The following is a 17,811-nucleotide window of genomic DNA, read 5'->3' as shown; positions in this document are numbered from 1 at the left end:
CTATCGGATCAGGTTCCATTTTTCCCCCGGAACCGGTCCAAACCGAACCGTGCCCACCCCTAGGTGGAGATGTCAATAACAAAATTATCAATGCCCTTTTCACATTCCACACAGGGAAACATTTTTGCTCACAACTTTAACTTAAGGTGTGTGCTCATCATCCATCTCAATATTTAACACGTGTTCATAAATATAATAATGGTTACACAAATCAAACTAAAAAGTTAACTATGCCTATGAACGCGTGTCAAGTATTAAAAAAGATGATGAGCATATACCTTGGGTTAAAATGATGCAAAAATATATCCTTTCACACGGTCAAATAATTGAGAAATAATCAAGTTCATTAAACAGTTAATCAAGTTACTCAAAACATACCACCTTTGAATTTAATTTGGAATCTATTTGCTTTCTTTGTTTCCTTCACATTCAAATGTCTGTTTATTTCTTCATTCGATGTCTATTTAAATCCTTAAATTTTGAAATCACTCCATCAAAATAGATCTTAACGTTCTGTCTTGATTTTTCATGAAATAAAATAAAAAAAAAAATTTGTTTTGATATCAACAAATAACTTTCTTTGCCTTAAGGTATTTTTTAAAATAAATAAAAAAATAAATCAGAGGTAGATGATCTGAATTTATAGTTCTATTTCTAATATTGAGAAGAAAAAAAACATTATACCAAAGCAATAACTGCCCTAAGCTGCACACGCACCACCAAAAACATAGTAGCTAGTAATCAATTGTTTCATAGCTATTTTTATTAAGCAAATCATGTAAATAATACGTTATATCTTGTCATAATGTACATTGAAAAGTTGGTACTCATAATCGCTTCTGGATTTAAACAATACCAGCCATGGCCCTGAATAAACTGGTCCAGTGCAAAATCTCTACCTGCTATGAACAACATATTAAAGTGTCAAATATCGAAATCTTCCCGCTGTGCCGTCCTTCACTGAATTTCTCATGATCATAACCACTCTTGCTGTATTCTGCTGTATTCATGAATGCAAGTACAAACTACATCCAGTGCCTCCAAATCCCGAAATTCTGGTTCCTTACCTTCCAAGAAACCAATCTTTTTGTCTAGGAGATTATAATGTGTGAAAGTTTACACGTAATGCTGAGGATGTAGCCAAAACTCACCCAAATGGAAGTGAACACAGCAAAGAATCACCACATTGAAAGCTCTACTGTGGAAGCTCCACTATAGATTCACATCATGCTGCATTCCTAAAGCTCCAGTAATATGCTTTGTTTTTAACTCATTGTCGTTGATGGATCATCTCCCAAACCCATCGTCGTAACGAAGACAACCTGCTATAGAATCAAAAGGGCCTGTAGACATTTTACTTATCTTCTCTTTCTATTTTTGTTATCTATGCAGTGTCACGTCTCCAGTTTTCAACCTCTGATACAAACCAATATCTTGCCCTCTTGCAATCAAAATCTTCAAAGAAAACTAATAACTCAGCAAAATACTAGAGTTTAAACCAAAGTATTCCCGGATTAAAAATTGTTAACTGGGTGCTGAACAGATTTTTTGACATTAGTAAGCCCATCAATCAGCCAGCCTGTTATATGTACCAAGGTCAGGTATAAACCCCTTATCCAGCATCTCATCCACCAGCAGTTTCTGCTCCTTCCTTTTGCCTTCTCTTGAATACCCAGATACCAAAATGCTATAAGCCGTGCTGTCTAGGTCCAAGCCTTTGCTCGAAGACAACAGCTTAAGACTATCTGCCTCCACTGTTCTCCTCAGATTACAGAGATCTTGAAGAAGACAATTAAATGTCACAATATCCGGAACTATACCTTCTTCAAGCATCCTTTTCATCAATCCAAAAGCTTCATCAATTCTTGCTGACCTCCTCAAACCCTCAATCAAAGTGGTACAAGCAATCAAGCTCGGAACATTTCCTTTCCTCCATAGCTCATCCACAACCTCCAATGCTCTACCCGAATTTCCTTTCTTACAGAGCACCTCAATAAGACCAAGATAATCATACCATTTAGGCAACACTTCTTTTCTTGAAAAATCTATCAACAACTCACACGCCTCCGAAACCTGACCTTCTCTACAAAGGCCATCAACCAAAATCTCACAAGTCACACTCGAAAACTTGCACCCGAATTCAATCATCTCATAAGCCATCCCAATCCCATCCTCAAACTTCCTTTCCCTAAAGAAACCTTTAATCAAAGTATTAAAACTCACCACATTGGGGCTACACCCCTTCTCTCTCATATCCTTAAACAACTCCAAGGCTAACCCAAATTGTGAATTACGACAATAACTACTAATCAAAATATTGAAAGTAAACACATCAGCCTTAACTCTATCCTTCATCATCTTATCATACAATCCCAAAGCCTTATCATGCTGACCACATTTCACAAATCCATGAATCAAAATGTTATAAACCACAACACTAGGCCTCCCATCAATCAATTTCCGCATAGAATCAAACGCATTCACAGCATCATCCAATCTCCCAACTCTACAATAAGCATTAATGGCAAATTGGAAAATGGGTTCTGTTCTGGGGCAAGAGAAAATACCATCCGAGCAAGGACAAGGGTTGGAGACCATGAAGCTGAGAAGAGAACCCAATTCGACGAAGCGGTCAGTGATTGCGAGCGTGCGGGCCATCCATTCGAATGTGGAATGGTCGTGGCGAAAGGAGTCGATGGAGGAGGCCCAGTTGAAGACATGGAAGTCAAAGTGGGCGAAGGTGGGGTGGTGGTGGAGCTTGGATTTGAGGAAATGGAGGAGGTTTAGGGATGTGAGAGGTGGGTTTTTGATATGGGTTTTGAGGAAGTTGAGGAGGTGGGTGTGGTTAGAAGTTGGGGAGAGAGTGAGGGTTGGGTGAGGGGTTGAAAGGGTTTTGGGTGCGCTTGGAAGTGTTGGGTTTGGGATTGGAGAGAGCGCTGGTTTTGGGTTTTTAGGGGTTTGCTCCAGTAGTGGTATGGTTATTGGTCTTCTCATCTTATTCATCACCAAACGTTTGAAACTCAAGCTCCCAACAATGGCTGTTACTCTTAGGCCACGCTTATGTCTCTGCAAAACGGTGCGTTTCATTCACCCGACAAATGAGAAAGAAAGAAAGGTGCTTTGACATAAATGCCCCGCCTTTATATGGTACAAAGCAAACCCCGTTCTGGGTCGAAAACTCGAAAGGAAGCTGAACTGAAGGGAAAAAGCCAACTTGGGTGCCGAAGCAGAATGAGAGCTGAGAGCTTCAATGCCGCTTTCTCCTCTGGTGTCCGTACAATTCAAAGGCCTCTGAGCTCTTCAATTTTCGGCGTAACGAAGCCTAAACTTATCGCTGCTACGCCTTCTAAAAGCTCCAGTAATTTTTGCTTCCACTTCATCTTCTACTTTGGTCTTATCCTTTGTATACGTTAATATAACACACAATTTATCTTCTTCTTTTTTTTTTTTTTGGTGTAGGATTTACTCGGATTTCAATACGCTGCGCGGTTCATTTTCGACCTTGCATTGATATACACAAGGTATTGCAACTTGAATTTATCAAATTTCATGCCTTAAGTCGTTTGGGTATTGCTATAATTGGCTTATATGTGTGTGTACTTAACCCAGTTGTGTTTTTGTGTTTTGTTGATTTTCTGTACTTGTTATGTTGATTTGGTTTCAGGGGAAAGTGAAACAAATTGTTGGGTCTACCCTTTCGGATTCGAAGGAGGATGGGTCTGCTCTTGTTACCAATTTTGTGTCAGATAAGTCAGCGGCGGAGTATGCAAAGATGTATAAGGAAGACGGCCTTACAGGTGGTCATGTGATCATGCTTGGAGCTGACCCTTTGAGCAGAGCTGCAGCCATTGAAGCTCTGCATGCCTATCCTGGTGGGTCTTTGGTTGCCTTCTTGTTCTTGTAGATTTTGTTGCTTTGTTCGAATTTTTCATTTGATTTTGGTTTCAAATGATTGGAAGTAGTCTTCTATTAATTATCCCCTTAATAATTTATGCAAAGTGCTTCTTTGGATTGTTCTCTCAGTTTCAATAAAATGCAACTGGCTCTGGTGCAAATACAGTTTAAGTTTACTAAGTGGCTGGAAATGAGTGTGGATTGGATTAAAGAAAACGAAACTTAGCATCAGTAGGCTTGGAAGGACTGACATCAAATAAATGCTAACTTCTGTAAAAATATAAGCTTCCCAGTATTATTGCATGAAATAAGATTGTCAGGCAAGTTGAGTGCCTTGGGAGTGTGTAATTTCACTTTAATCTCTGTAGTTGATGATATCTTTAAAACTTACAGATTTTCCTCTGATGAACTTGCTGCGAGGACTGGTATAATCTAGGTGGTTTGCAAGTTGGAGGTGGGATCAATTCAGATAATTCTTTGCGTTACATAGAAGAAGGGGCTAGCCATGTCATTGTCACCTCAGTAAGTTTCAACCTTTTGTTCTTTCCTTTTACATCTATATATTGATAAAGAGGACTCATTTAGATCAAATCATTTCATGAAAGCATTTCTTTACACCCTTCATGGTTTTGTTGCAGTATGTATTCAACAATGGGAAAATGGACCTTGAAAGGCTCAAAGACCTTGTTTCTGTTGTTGGAAAAGAGAGGCTTGTTTTAGACCTTAGCTGCAGAAAGAGGGTAGGAAGCCAGCCAAAAATTAAACCTCCTTTGTTCTTATTTATGTTTTATTTTCAGGGCCAAGCAGACTTATTTATTTACTTGATTCTTGAGCAATTTTTATATAGCTTCTTTGTGATCTGTGATATGAATAGACTAACAATTTTCTGAGACAATTGCATATATTGAGAATCAGTTCTATCAATATCTAATCATTATTAAAGTGATTTTGTTGCTCTTAATTTTGTCCTTGAGCATTTTCAACTACCTCACTTCCTGGGCTTTTACGTGTTGACCTTAATGTGCATTTACTTTAATCTTCAGGAAGGCAAATATGCAATTGTTACAGATAGATGGCAGAAGTTCAGTGACGTGTATCTTGATGAGGAAATATTGGACTTTCTTGCCAACTATGCAGACGAATTTCTAGTTCATGGTGTTGATGTTGAAGGGAAAAAGTATGTCATATGGTGCCGTGTTTATTTCATTACTACTACAACGGATACATGCGTATGGCTAAGTCCAACAGGATTAATGCCTTAAAGAGATTTTGACTGTTAGTTAATGGAAATTTCATAATGGACTTAAACTTTTTCTCCTTGACTGAGACTTCTATTCGGGGTTTGCTTTATGTGCTCCTCACTATGGTTCTTTCCACATTGAGAATGTAATTTTTTCCATGAATTTCCATGAATTCCATGCATCATGTTCCTGGGTTGAGCTTCTGCTATAAATTCATTTAAACTTTACTACTGGCCCTAAATCTTTTGGAAAGGCTATACTGATAATATATGCCAATTCCAGATGGTGTACTGCATTGTTTGGTTTAGTTCAGTCCTGCCAGACTAAAACTTTTAAAATTTAAAAGTGCATATTGGCAAATATGATCTCATTTTTGTTTATTGCAGGCTGGGCATTGACGAAGAGCTTGTGGCGTTGCTTGGAAAGCATTCACCGGTTGGTAAATTAGTAATAGAATGGCACATTTATGACTTTGCTACCTGTTCATGTTTTTAAAATTCCCTAGGTTGTTGGCTTGCTGAAAATGCTCCCTCATCTATCATTTCACCAAGCATTCCTGTAGCTTGACAAAATTTCTTTAACCTATTGTCTGCATATCTGATTAGATAATCATTGATGGCTTTTTTGCTAAACTGATCACAGTAGAAATGAGTTGAAATCATCTGTGTTTTTTAACCTCACATAGATGCCCTTGGAAAGATGTAGGACGGAGCCATGATGCTGTCATCTAAATCATTTGTATGATAAGTGAATGCTGATTAAAATGGGAGAAGTGCATATCACCCGACTGCACCATTGATACAAAGCTCTCAAACATGAAACTTTATTATTTCTCATGGTACATATGTTCACATCACTGATAGACTATGGTTTTGGGTGCCAGATTCCTGTAACTTATGCTGGTGGCGTCACTGGAATGGGTGATTTAGAGAGGATAAAAGTGGCGGGGCTGGGACATGTGGATGTTACTGTTGGCAGCGCTTTGGATGTCTTTGGGGGCAACTTGTCATACAAACATGTAGTTGCTTGGCATGCCCAGCAGGAGGCCTTGACTGTTTAGTGCATTTCTATGATCTTTTGGTTTGTGTACACCATTTTGATATCTAGGTGGTTGTGGCTTTTTATATTTTGGAAATCCGTAGTAGAGTTCAGTTGTGTAACTTAGAATAAAATGCTACGTTGTACCTTATGAATAGAAGCTATTTACTTTTGTGGCCACTGAAATGAAAACTTGCAACAGCCTAATATGGTGAAATTGAGTTACGAATCAAGATTCTACTTTTGTTTTTACCTGCCCCTCTCTACTTCTAGTTGGTTGTTCTTTTATTTTCTCCATCTCCACCCTCTTGAGTTATCAGAGATATTATCTGGTTTGGCAAGACAATATTTTCAATAGGTGTTTGGTTTACCTTTGCTAAACCAAGTTTGGCACTACAAACATCCCTGAAGGGGTAGAGACCTGACTCTGTCATAGGCATGGCCACTCGAGCTCTGGTTTGCGTCCTTAACTTTCCTTGCAAATAAAGGAAAATAAAAACAGAAGTTGTGCACTACATAAATAATTTGAGTTTTTCTATTTAAACACCCCGCACTACTTTAAAAACTCATCAACCTCACACCCCGCACCCTGTTATCTTACCCCTCACCACTCTAAGTTCACCTCAATTTCATAATTACAACAAGTCTTTAATCACAGCATCCTCAATAATTTTGGGAGGAGTCCCAAACCAAGAAATAATCTCACATTGCATACCTCAATTGATGACCCACAAACCACTACTTGCATATCGTATTTAGGGCTTGTGAAGAAAAGATGAGAGTGTAGTTGGAGTTTGTGTTTTTTCAAAACTTAATATGAAGAGTGGTGGGGGGTGTGTACAGATGTACTAGGGTTAAGTATTAAGTTGGATGACCTTTTTTGTCTTTTTACACAATAATAAAACTTAATAGCTTAATGATTTAAGTATTTGTGTGAACAAAGAAAAATGTGAAGTTTAAATAGAAAAACTCAATAATTTTTGCATATGTGCAATATTAGAAATGCATTGTTGGGGAGAAGTGCACGTATTATGTGGGTAAAATGGGTTCTTTTCTGAACAAAAGAAGTAAAAGAACAAGGAAAACCTTACCCAAAATAAAAATGAAGAACAGAAAGAAACGAGCGTTTGCAAATGAGGGAGTGATATGATTGCCAAGTATTTAGGAACTATTGCAGGAAGTGAGTATTGATCGAGCCTTACACCACACTCAACATATATTTCAAAAACAAGAAATAAAAAGTGATGATCGTACATATTCAGAATCTATATCGACCAACTACTCAAAATAATAACTTGAATCTTCGAACCACTATTCCCACTTAGTGCAGTGAAACACTGACGAGTTAACGATAAATCCAGGATTTGATTTCAATTAACGATAAATCCAGGATTTGATTTCCTCTTGAAAATGATAATAATGGTAGTGAAGGGTTTCCCAAAATTAATTCAAAGGAGGGTCATACCTGCAAAAAAACAGTGTATATTGAGGGGTGAATGTGGTATTTGACAAATAAAGGCATCTATTTCCCGGGAAAATCATAACCACCAACTCTACGAGTGACTTCAAACTCCCACCCCCTCTCACTCTCTCTGCAACAGAAATTCAAAAACCCCAAATTAGATGGCAACAATGTTGTTCACTCAAACAGTCCCATCCAAAACCCTAACCTGCACATCCCTCTCAGGAAGAAACCTTAACAGTAACAGACTCATCTCCATCTCCATGGCCACGGGCCGAGCCACCACCGCCGTGCCCTCTCCGCCTCAGCGAAGAAGAACCATGTCCGCTCTCGAAGCCCGAATCTCCCTCGTCGCCGCTCTCGCTTCTCAAGCCTCATCTGTCTCCCAGAGACGTAAATGTTCAAACCCCTCCCGCACACTACAAACTTTCCTTAATTTACTTAGGCCCCGGTACCAATTTGTTTTCAACATTTGGCCTTTTAAAACTTGCAGTTTTACTCGAATTGGCCACGGAGACTGCCAAATACGTCTTCCCCAAAAACTTCGAGGCTCGTACTCTCGAAGAAGCCCTCATGTCAGGTATTGTTTTAAGTGATAAAACTAGCTGGTTATTTGTTTTTTTTAATGTGCATTTTTTGAAACTAATTTCTGTGTGTATATATTTGGTGTAGTTCCGGACCTCGAAACGGTGAAGTTCAAAGTTCTGAGTAGGAGAGACCAGTATGAAATTAGAGAAGTGGAGGTATTGTTAACAGTCTCCTTTTTTGTTTTCATAGCTCTGCCACGTTAGGCTTTGTGATTCTTCAGTTCAATTGATGGGTTCTTAACGGTTTTCTTTGGTGTCTCTACTTTCAGAGCACTTTACTATGACTGATCGGGGTTGTTTTTTTTTTTTTGTGTGTAAAATCAGCCTTACTTTATAGCGGAGACTACAATGTCTGGAAAGACTGGTTTTGATTTCAATGGTGCATCTCAATCCTTCAATGTCTTGGCTGAGTACCTGTTTGGTAAGGTACTTTGAAATATCTTCCCTTTGTTGGGTTTTTTTATTTTTTAATGAAATCATTTAAAAAAAATATTTTAATGAATTATATAATTCCATTTTGCAATACATCTAACCCTGTTTGGTTTACTGACCTTCTTCTTCTGTTTGTTAAGAATACAACAAAGGAAAAAATGGAGATGACCACACCAGTTTTTACACGTAAAGCTCAATCTGATGGGGTGAAAATGGAAATGACAACTCCAGTGATAACAACGAGGGTAATTTTCTGCATGCATCTTATGTTAATGTTATCTGTAATTTTTTGCATGATAAAATTTGGAATGATACTCTCATCTTTCAAATGCACTTTTGATGGCTTCTTCTAAAATATGTAGATTACTTCATTTTGGTCTGGCACCATGTCTGTCTTGATCAAACTAAGATGTAATGGCTGAAGTTCTTTTGAGATGACATGTTCTTTCAAGTGAAATTCCAAATGCTCTTAATTGTTTGTGCGATACTATTGTAAGAAACTCATGACACCGAGTTTTAGTTCATGAATAATGTAGTTGGCCGTGGCTGTCTCATTTCTTTAGTCCATTTGGGTGTTGAATCTTTATTCTTTAATATATATTTTTTTTGTACAGTGCAATAAGCCAATGTAGGGTTGCTGTTTGGATTACTTTTTGTTGTCTTTCCCAAAGTTTTATATTTTCTCTCTCCTTTTATCACAATCTACTTTCACTTTAATTGTATCTAGCTGGAAGATCAAGATAAGTGGCAGATGTCCTTTGTCATTCCCTCAAAGTACGGTGCCAATTCACCATTGCCTAAAGATCCATCTGTAAGGATCACAGAGGTTCCAAGGAAAATAGTTGCAGCTGTTGCCTTTTCAGGTTTGTCCTCTCCTTATTCTATTGTCTATATAGATATTTTGAGAATTTGGGTTATTATGTTGGAAGTATGCATGACTGTATCATATCAGTAACTTTAGCATAATCATATCTATTCGATGTTGTGTGCTATTGTAGTTTAAATTAGATAAATATCATTTTAATTGCAGGAAACATGAGAGTACTTTATGATTTGTTTAGTCAAGAGTTGTCGAAAGTATCATGACATAGTTTATGTTCTCAATGTCTAATCAGGTTTTGTTACTGACGAAGAAGTTAAGCGACGGGAATCCAAGTTAAGGGAAGCTTTGAAAAAAGATGGACAGTTCCAAGTGGAGGAGGGAACTTCAGTTGAAGTTGCACAGGTATTATCTTCACTGCATTATTAATAACAAAATGTTAGAATAATCTAATTTCAAGGTACTTTATTTGCACACAGTCTATAAGATTTCATTTACCTTACCTTTTTCCTGTTCTAATATGAATGCAGTATAATCCACCATTTACACTTCCATTTCAACGGCGTAATGAGATCAGTCTGGAAGTCGAAAGTAAAGAGCAATAGTTTTCAGAAATTTACAAACTTTTGGTCTATTGACTATACACGATTTCTCCTGTAAAGCCAGCAGTTGGATATCTGCCCAATCAAATATCTATGTAATGTCATATGGTATGTAAATATAGAATATGAACTACAAAAAGTTTGTGGCATATGTTTCAACTACAGACACATGATTGGGAAGAACAGTTCCTCAGTTGTATATTGTTTACTAGCATGATAGCATCACATGTTCTTGAGTTATACACTCTGTAAAATTACCATATTTTGTTAGAGGGAACTTGTAAATAATCTCCCCAGTGCTTTCCTTTTCATTGTCATCTTCCTTAAGTTGTGGCCTACGCACGCATATAGTTAGCGATTTAGCAGTATATATAAATTGCTTGTTCATTTCAATGACTATGGAGGGAAATTCTGCTGATTGACTCGATAAACTTATTGATACATAAAAAGCTGAGAGTAGTATAACTGAAATTTTAAATGCATATGTCACTGTATATTGCTTGCATGACACATGTCTGCCAATATGCAAAAGTTAGGTATTCCAAGTGTGCCTAGTGCTTTATATTGGAAGCCAAAATGACTAATGGTACCCTAGTCAATCAAAAAGCTTCATAGTGGACATAATTTACATGGTGGAGTTTGAATGTATTATCACCCACTGAGATCCAAAAGGGATCTGAGATGGCCTCCTGATTGTTCTCCAGAGAGAAATACATGTCCTAGCAAGACGAAACAGAGTAACTATAATCCAAACTTGATATGCCAATATCATATCTATGTGCTATAAAGAAATTTAAAATACTCATGCTTTTTCTAGGACCTTTTCTTTCTATATCTGCTTTCCTATCAACCAGGAGGAGCCTAAGTTTGTTTTGTGAGAAGCTGATAGGACAATAAAGGGTAGACAGAGACTGTTTCAGAGGAGATGAAAGTACTAGCATAAGTTTTTGCGTCATTTTTAACGTTATTGGACCAACCAATTCTTCTTATGTAGTGTCCTTCTACTTTGCAATTTGAATGTATTATGGCAGGTGATACTAAGTACTTAATGCAACCAGCAGAAAATTACTTAATTGAAAAGTCATTTTGGATTTCCTTTACCTTATGTCAGTTGAACCATTGCACCTACTACTTGTTTGGAGTTATACTACAGACTTTCCTGTAAGAAGGATGCAATAAGGACTTTGTACTGTGTGTCTGTTTGGGTACAAATTCACTGAATCTACGTAGGATTTTCGGGTGTGAGATATTGTTAAGTTCTAGTACCAATTTTCGGATATGGGATGAAGTCTTGCTGTTCCATATCATATGGAGCTTCTTTGCTGATGTTTTGTGCTGGAACGCTAGGATAATATACCAGGGGAGTATTTTATTGGGTTGGGATTTAAATCTGTGGAATTTTTGTTTTCTTTCCCTTTTTTTAAACATTCCTAATAGGAGAAGCAGTGTGAATGAATGGTATTTTTAAAGTATAGTCCTCCTCAGCAGCAGTAACAGAGCTCTATAATGCCACTGGAACAACCATGGTTGGTATATGAAATACACCAAAAGGTACGGTACCTAAGCTTTTCTTCCATGAGATACACACACACACACACAACACACAAGCAATTTTACTAGAGCAAGTTGACCTATTCCATCATTCCATTATGGGAAGTTGCACCAGGCTTTCATAATGGGAGCACTAGCACCACCACCACAAACTGTAATAATTATGGATATATAGAAATGAAAATCACAAATATTCATTAATTATTATCTACAGTTGGGTAAAGAAATTAGCAAAAGCAATGCCATCAATGCATATATGCTTTATTCTTCTTCTTTTCTATCCTTTTATGATTTGGCAGGTGAGGCTGGAGGCTGGAGGCTCAAGTAGCCAACTCATACATTCATATGTAGTGCCACATCACCCTCTCGTCAGCCGTGCTCCGTGATATTTCTCCATGATATGGCAAACTGCTAACACGCTTTTGATATTTGTTATCACATGGAAATTTCTTCCCTGCTTTAGTGGCAGTTGGCACAAAATTGTATGAAATTACTTGGAAATTAAGCTGTATAGCTTGAATAGTACCTCTGTTGTTAGGTCATGTTCATTTCTCACTTGCATGTTTTTCCCCTTGTTTTGGTTCTTGGTTATGACTTATTATGCACTTGAGGGATATGCATGGGATTAAGATTTCGAACGACATGCAGATTCTTTAATTGTAGTGCAATATACTAGACAGAGGACATATTTTAAAGCATTTGTATGTGATAAGAAAGAAAAAAAAAGCTAAAGTGTATTTTCCAATGTCTTTCATGGACTTTGTTCACCTATATGTATGTTAGACTACAGAAAACTGTTTTTTGCTTTTCCTTTTGTTTGATAGGAGAGATTACTAGATTAGTATACAATTTTACATAATAAGGATCCTCTTGCTATTGCTAGTTTACTTCAGGTATGCTTTCTAGAACAGGTTTCCACCCTTCACAGTTACCATCATCATTGAAGTTGTTAGTCTTATCTATGCTTCTGTCACTTTGAAGCTGAGAAACCAAGTCATCGACTGAAACTCCTCCCTTTCTCAACATCTCCTGCAATTCTTGCTTACTTATAACTATCTTGATCCTTACAACTTTAGTTTCTTGTTCAGCTTCGACTTCAGGATTCGCAAACCGCACCTTCTTCTGGGAAGCCTTTTTCGGTGGCAACGGAAGAGGTACAAGATAGTAGAGGCGACCACCAAGCAGTTTGGTGTCTGGCCGGAGATGCTGGTAGACCGGAGCCGTCTCAGATATTGCATGGCCAGAAAATTCTGACAAAACCTGGTAAACTTTCATGTCTGCTCTGTACTCTAGGATTTTCCCATCAGGTCTCATAATCTTTGTTATATTTTCCTGCATAACCAAGCAATTTCCCATGGTTCTGTTTATCACAACTTGGAAACAAAACTTTGGTTTGAAAGTGGGGTGTTATGAGTGAGGGGTGTTGGGAATAAAGATGGGTTGTATTTAAAGGAGATGGTTACAATCTTCCCCCTCATATTGCTCCAATATTACAGATATGCCTTGTTTCTCTCTGGACCCCACCTTGCTGAATATTTCATATTTTTTTGTTAGTAAGCTAGAATCAGAGTTCATGTAATCGTAGCTGTTCGATACACACTTGAGTTGGGTGGATGAAACGGTTGGTGAGTAAGAAAAAGTAGTAAGGAATTACTACAGAACAAATCAAAGATTATGGTAGCCTACAATAGGAATATTACTAAGCAAATTTGCAATGATTAAAGCACAAATATGTTGTGGCCTGTCTCTTTGCTGTTGTATGAGTCGACTGACCGAGTCATAAGACTGAGTCAAATCAGTGTTGTGCTCCTTGCATTTTGTTCAGGAGTGGATTATTACCAGACTCTTTCATACAGTAAAGATCAGCTAAGATCCAGTAGGGCCACTATAAAGGATCTGAGTGGTTGACTACTGTTCCTCATATGTTTGTTCTTTGCTTGCTATCTTTTTGGCAACATTGTTATTTGCTTTTGCTGTTTCCAGCAGTTACTTCACAACTTGCCTTATTCAGGTCGGTAAAGGCTCTAAGGCATGAAATTACAGAAACATTTTCCTCTTTCCTGGTGTCTGGTTGAATATGCCAAATTAAAGGCATCTTTTATATGTTCAAATTTCAAATGAGTCTAAACCAGAAAAGAGTAAAATGACCAATTTTGTCCATACATGAACCCATAAAATCCTCTACTTGAACGCAACTAAGTCAATGTACCAAACCCCTCTTGACCTCTAGATTTTGTGGTGGCAAATTATGAGTTATGTGATTTTTTTTTTATTGATACTTTGTTTGTGGCCAACAGGACGTTGTTTGATGTTTATCTGTATTAGAAAGATGATCAAATAGAGGTCATGGATGCATTTCTTACAAAAAGACAGTGATTACAAATTTGTTATGCATGCTATCTTTCCCTAGAAAACTAGGTTAACTTAAGATACTTGTCTCCTTATGTAGAAACGAGCATTTTTTCTTACAAATAAATCACAGTTTAACACGTGTAGAAAAACTATTCTTTTCCCTTTTTTGTGCAGGAAAGAGAAGCCAAGCAGTGTTCCCATAATAAGACAAGGTTGGATAGCATGGCTGCTGATGAGCTTATTAGTTTTTTTTTTCACACAAAGGTGTCCCTATCAAGACCAGTACGCGTCAGTTAGGCATTGCTCTGCCGTCCACGGCTCACACTCGTCCATTTGAGGCGCACTCAGTCTCTCAGTGAGGTTAAGCCAATTTGCAGCATTTTTTTGTTGTTGTTGTTGTTGGTAGTGTATAGTCTGAAGCTTTTGACTGCTCGGGCCCAAAATAAAAATGGTAAAATGCAAAATGGTAGAATTGTGATTTAGAGCAAGAATTTGGTCAATTTGAAAGAGATATAATTTGAATCCTTGAAAAGGATTGAGAGCAAGAGGCATGGATCATGGTCATAAAACGAGTAAACTGTTTTTTTTTTTTTTTAAAAAAAAAAAAGAGAGTGGAAAGTGGGTTTAGTGCTCAGTGATGTTGTCAATACGCATGCTTGATATATGAATTTTGGCATTTCTTTTTACTAGTGGAGGTAGAAGTTTATCTCCTTTTACTTGGAAATTCCAAGCAAGAAAAGCATCAAAGCACAATGCAAAGCCACAAGAGACAATGACTTGACTTCTGTAACTTCATAACTGGGGCAAAAAACCTTGTAAACATGATAGTATTTACTTGTGTCATAATGTCATTGAGTTATTCAAAATATATATTTTAGGAATCTTAGATTTCATACCGTATTTAAAACATTTGTGAATAATTTAAGAGTTAGTGCGTTATATTATATTACATTCCAAATTAATCTGTTCTACTTTTAATTATGTCTTGCAATATGATCACTTCACAGTTGACCTGGTCAAGCCTTAACATTCATAGTGCCATGATGCATGCCACTATGATCTTGTTACATTCCTTTGGATTATGTTTTTTTTTTTTTTTTAATAAAAAAGTTCAACGACTTATTTGGATGATGTATTTGAGAACAAAATATTGAAAATGAGGAGATATGAAAGAAATATGGCTTAAAGTCTTGTGATTTGCATGCTTATCATTTTTTTTTCTTTAGTTAACTTATTAAGCATCATCAGATTTAATTATAGAAATGTTAGTTTTTCTTTTAATAGTTAATGCACTAATCAACATGATCAAAGATGGGGATGGTGGTAGCTAGTCGCAACATGATGATGGGGATGGTAATGGTGCATGGTGACGATGGGGTTCTCGCTTAGTGACAAACGTTGATAGGGAGTGGGGCGGTGCAGAGGCGGTGGAAGCCGGTGACAAGACTATGATAACTGCGGGCTCGATGATGGTGGTGGAAGTACCGACTATAATAAACTTATTAAAGACATTATTTTGGGTCTAAACTCCATTTTTTTAAATCCCTTGATGAACTTATAAATTGCACCTTAAATTTGAATAAAATAAAATAAAATAGAAGTTGAATTTTGCTTTGAAGAGAGCAATTTTCTGGGTTCCAATAATATAAACTCTCTCTTTAACAAATTAAATTCAGTGTAATTTAGTCATCACGTCATTAAGTTTTCTGCTTGAGCTTAGAGATGATCATAAACTTTTTATTATATTATAAGAGAGGGAGAGGAATTCATAACCTGAATAATATTCAACAATTAAGTATTGTTTATTTGAAGATAAAGGTTGCTTACTAGACCAACCAATACAATAGATAGTGAAAGTGCCGTTTCTGTATAAAAGAAAGGCTTAATTATCAATGTGCCCTCTGTGTGTCACCGAAAATCTCACTTTGTCTCTTACATTTCAAACTGGGTCAAAGTTTTCATTTCAAACTGTTAACTTGGGTTTTATTGTCAATTAAATGGAAAATTTATCCCAAACACTGATGTTTGGAGATGTATATTTATATCCCAACTGAAAATAACACATATCAATATGAAGGACAAGATACGAAATCTTTGATTAAAAAAAAAAAAGACAAGATACGAAATCTTTGATTTAAAAAAAAAAAAAAAAAGACAAGATACGAAATCTCTGTCCTTTTAACTCGATGCTGGAAGTTTGAAACTTGAAGTTGAAGAGATTCTAGAATGGCATGCAAGCAAATATTACAAAACAGCTTGCTCATGAGCTTTTATTTATTTATTTTTTTGCCTTTTTGATTCTCGTAAGGGTTAATGTCAGCATGATGAATGCATTTTCTGTTTCTTCTAAAAACTAAGCACTTTCTGTTATTCTGCATTAAAAAAAAACCAATGCTTCTCTATAGATTTTCCAAGAAACGCGTTTAAAGGTGCGAGCTTTTTTTTTCTTTTTTTTTAAATATGTATTGTGCATGCTTCTGTTCCACGAAATTTTTAGTTGTTCGTTCAAATTTTTCTATGCTTGCAACATATATTGACTCTCGTGGCATAATTTTTTGGTGAACAAGGAATTTGATATCTGTTGGAAAAAAAGAAAAAGAAAGTGATTGTCTATTTCTTGAACCCAAAGGTGGAAAAGCAACTCCACTTTATGACCAGAACTGAGACGACAATAGTATTCCTTTCTCATTCTCATCTGATAAATAGTCTTAAAGGCACTTCTCCTTTTGGACAAATTGAACTGCCTAAGGCTCTTAATCACCTCCAACCATTCCTTCTCCCTCTCCATTTGGTACTTTGTGGCTTCTAGATTGGGTCAAGGAGGGGACCACGGTCGGCTGACATGGCAGCCCAGATCATGACACTTGCCTCTCAGTGGTTGGACGGTGGAATTCCATTATCTGGCTTACTATTTTCTTGACCTGATCAGTCTAAAATGAAGTGTCTCGTTACTCACGAATTAGACTACTAATGAGACTTAATCTGTGGTCTTGGCCAATGCCATGTGTCACCTGTACATATCCTGTCAATGTAGGTTAATAAATCACATCTCATGAGTCATAACATTTCTGTTAAGTTCATGAAATGGGCATCAGTTTTTCTTTTTCCTCTTGATATCACAAGTGCAACCACTGCAGCTTGATTGATGCTTAATTTTGCAAGCTGATACAACTTTTTCCAAATGTTCAGTAGTATTCTAATTCGATTCAACCAATGCCAAAATCGAAAATGATACAAAGATGGTCTGGAAATAGAAGCAGAAAAACTTTTCTTGCATATATATTTCTTCCATGTAAATATTTTCATCTTCATGCAAGGTCAACTTTCATACCAATCATTCTGTCAGCAATATACAGATACCAAACTTCAGCAGTGAGGCAGTACATCAGAAAAGGATAACTGATCTCAATCCGTGTTGGTTTGTTGTTAGTTAATAGTTCATTCATTCAGAAATGTGTCTTTTCTATATATCTCTCTACGCCTAACACATTCATCTTAATATTGTGGCCGATATTAACCCCTTAACCTAAATACTTTTGTAGATTTTCCATATATGAGCACAGCTGTATACATCATTTATGAACCACATTTTGCATCTCAATATGAAACTAATATCTTCCCAGCACTAACTGTATCCCCTCCTAGTCTTTGAGTATGAACCTCATGGTAAACTATAAATTTTCTTTTCCGAACTCACATACACATATATGTATGTATGTATGTATGTATGTGTGTATGTGTGTATCTACGTACGTACATGACGCTTTCTGCTTGTATGAAAATATGATGAGAAATCCTACAAGCTTTTCAAGTCTCATAAGAATGGTTTTTG

At 36.8% G+C, this 17,811-nt stretch overlaps 4 protein-coding genes across 5 annotated transcripts; 2 read left to right on the top strand and 2 right to left on the bottom strand.

Annotated features, from left to right (window-relative positions):
• LOC109950253 (pentatricopeptide repeat-containing protein At2g36240) lies at positions 631–3,140 on the bottom strand. The gene has a single exon (XM_020568659.1). The coding sequence runs from the start codon at positions 3,085–3,087 to the stop codon at positions 1,567–1,569; it is 1,521 nt and encodes a 506-aa protein (XP_020424248.1). The 5' UTR covers positions 3,088–3,140; the 3' UTR covers positions 631–1,566.
• On the top strand, positions 3,115–6,423 carry LOC18769541 (1-(5-phosphoribosyl)-5-[(5-phosphoribosylamino)methylideneamino] imidazole-4-carboxamide isomerase, chloroplastic). The gene is made up of 8 exons (XM_020568660.1): positions 3,115–3,358; positions 3,460–3,521; positions 3,665–3,872; positions 4,331–4,416; positions 4,533–4,634; positions 4,938–5,071; positions 5,522–5,570; positions 6,019–6,423. Exons 1-8 carry the CDS (start codon positions 3,130–3,132, stop codon positions 6,193–6,195), a joined length of 1,047 nt encoding a protein of 348 aa, XP_020424249.1. The 5' UTR covers positions 3,115–3,129; the 3' UTR covers positions 6,196–6,423.
• Positions 7,619–10,393, top strand: LOC18769740 (heme-binding-like protein At3g10130, chloroplastic). Of its 2 annotated transcripts, none has more exons than XM_007202414.2 (8): positions 7,619–8,028; positions 8,129–8,215; positions 8,308–8,378; positions 8,547–8,648; positions 8,795–8,899; positions 9,382–9,517; positions 9,770–9,879; positions 10,005–10,393. In XM_007202414.2, the coding sequence occupies exons 1-8, from the start codon at positions 7,797–7,799 to the stop codon at positions 10,077–10,079; spliced, it is 918 nt and encodes a 305-aa protein (XP_007202476.2). In that variant the 5' UTR covers positions 7,619–7,796; the 3' UTR covers positions 10,080–10,393. The 2 variants fall into 2 exon arrangements, with proteins under 2 accessions (XP_007202476.2, XP_020423394.1); XM_020567805.1 differs by having other exon boundaries at positions 7,700–8,034.
• Positions 12,259–13,060, bottom strand: LOC18769422. The gene has a single exon (XM_007202635.2). It carries the CDS (start codon positions 12,981–12,983, stop codon positions 12,507–12,509), a length of 477 nt encoding a protein of 158 aa, XP_007202697.1. The 5' UTR covers positions 12,984–13,060; the 3' UTR covers positions 12,259–12,506.

The sequence above is a fragment of the Prunus persica genome, chromosome G7 (assembly GCF_000346465.2).
Source record: "Prunus persica cultivar Lovell chromosome G7, Prunus_persica_NCBIv2, whole genome shotgun sequence".
In the NCBI taxonomy this organism is placed as follows: Eukaryota; Viridiplantae; Streptophyta; class Magnoliopsida; order Rosales; family Rosaceae; genus Prunus; species Prunus persica.
This window is presented reverse-complemented; position numbering and strand designations above follow the sequence as displayed.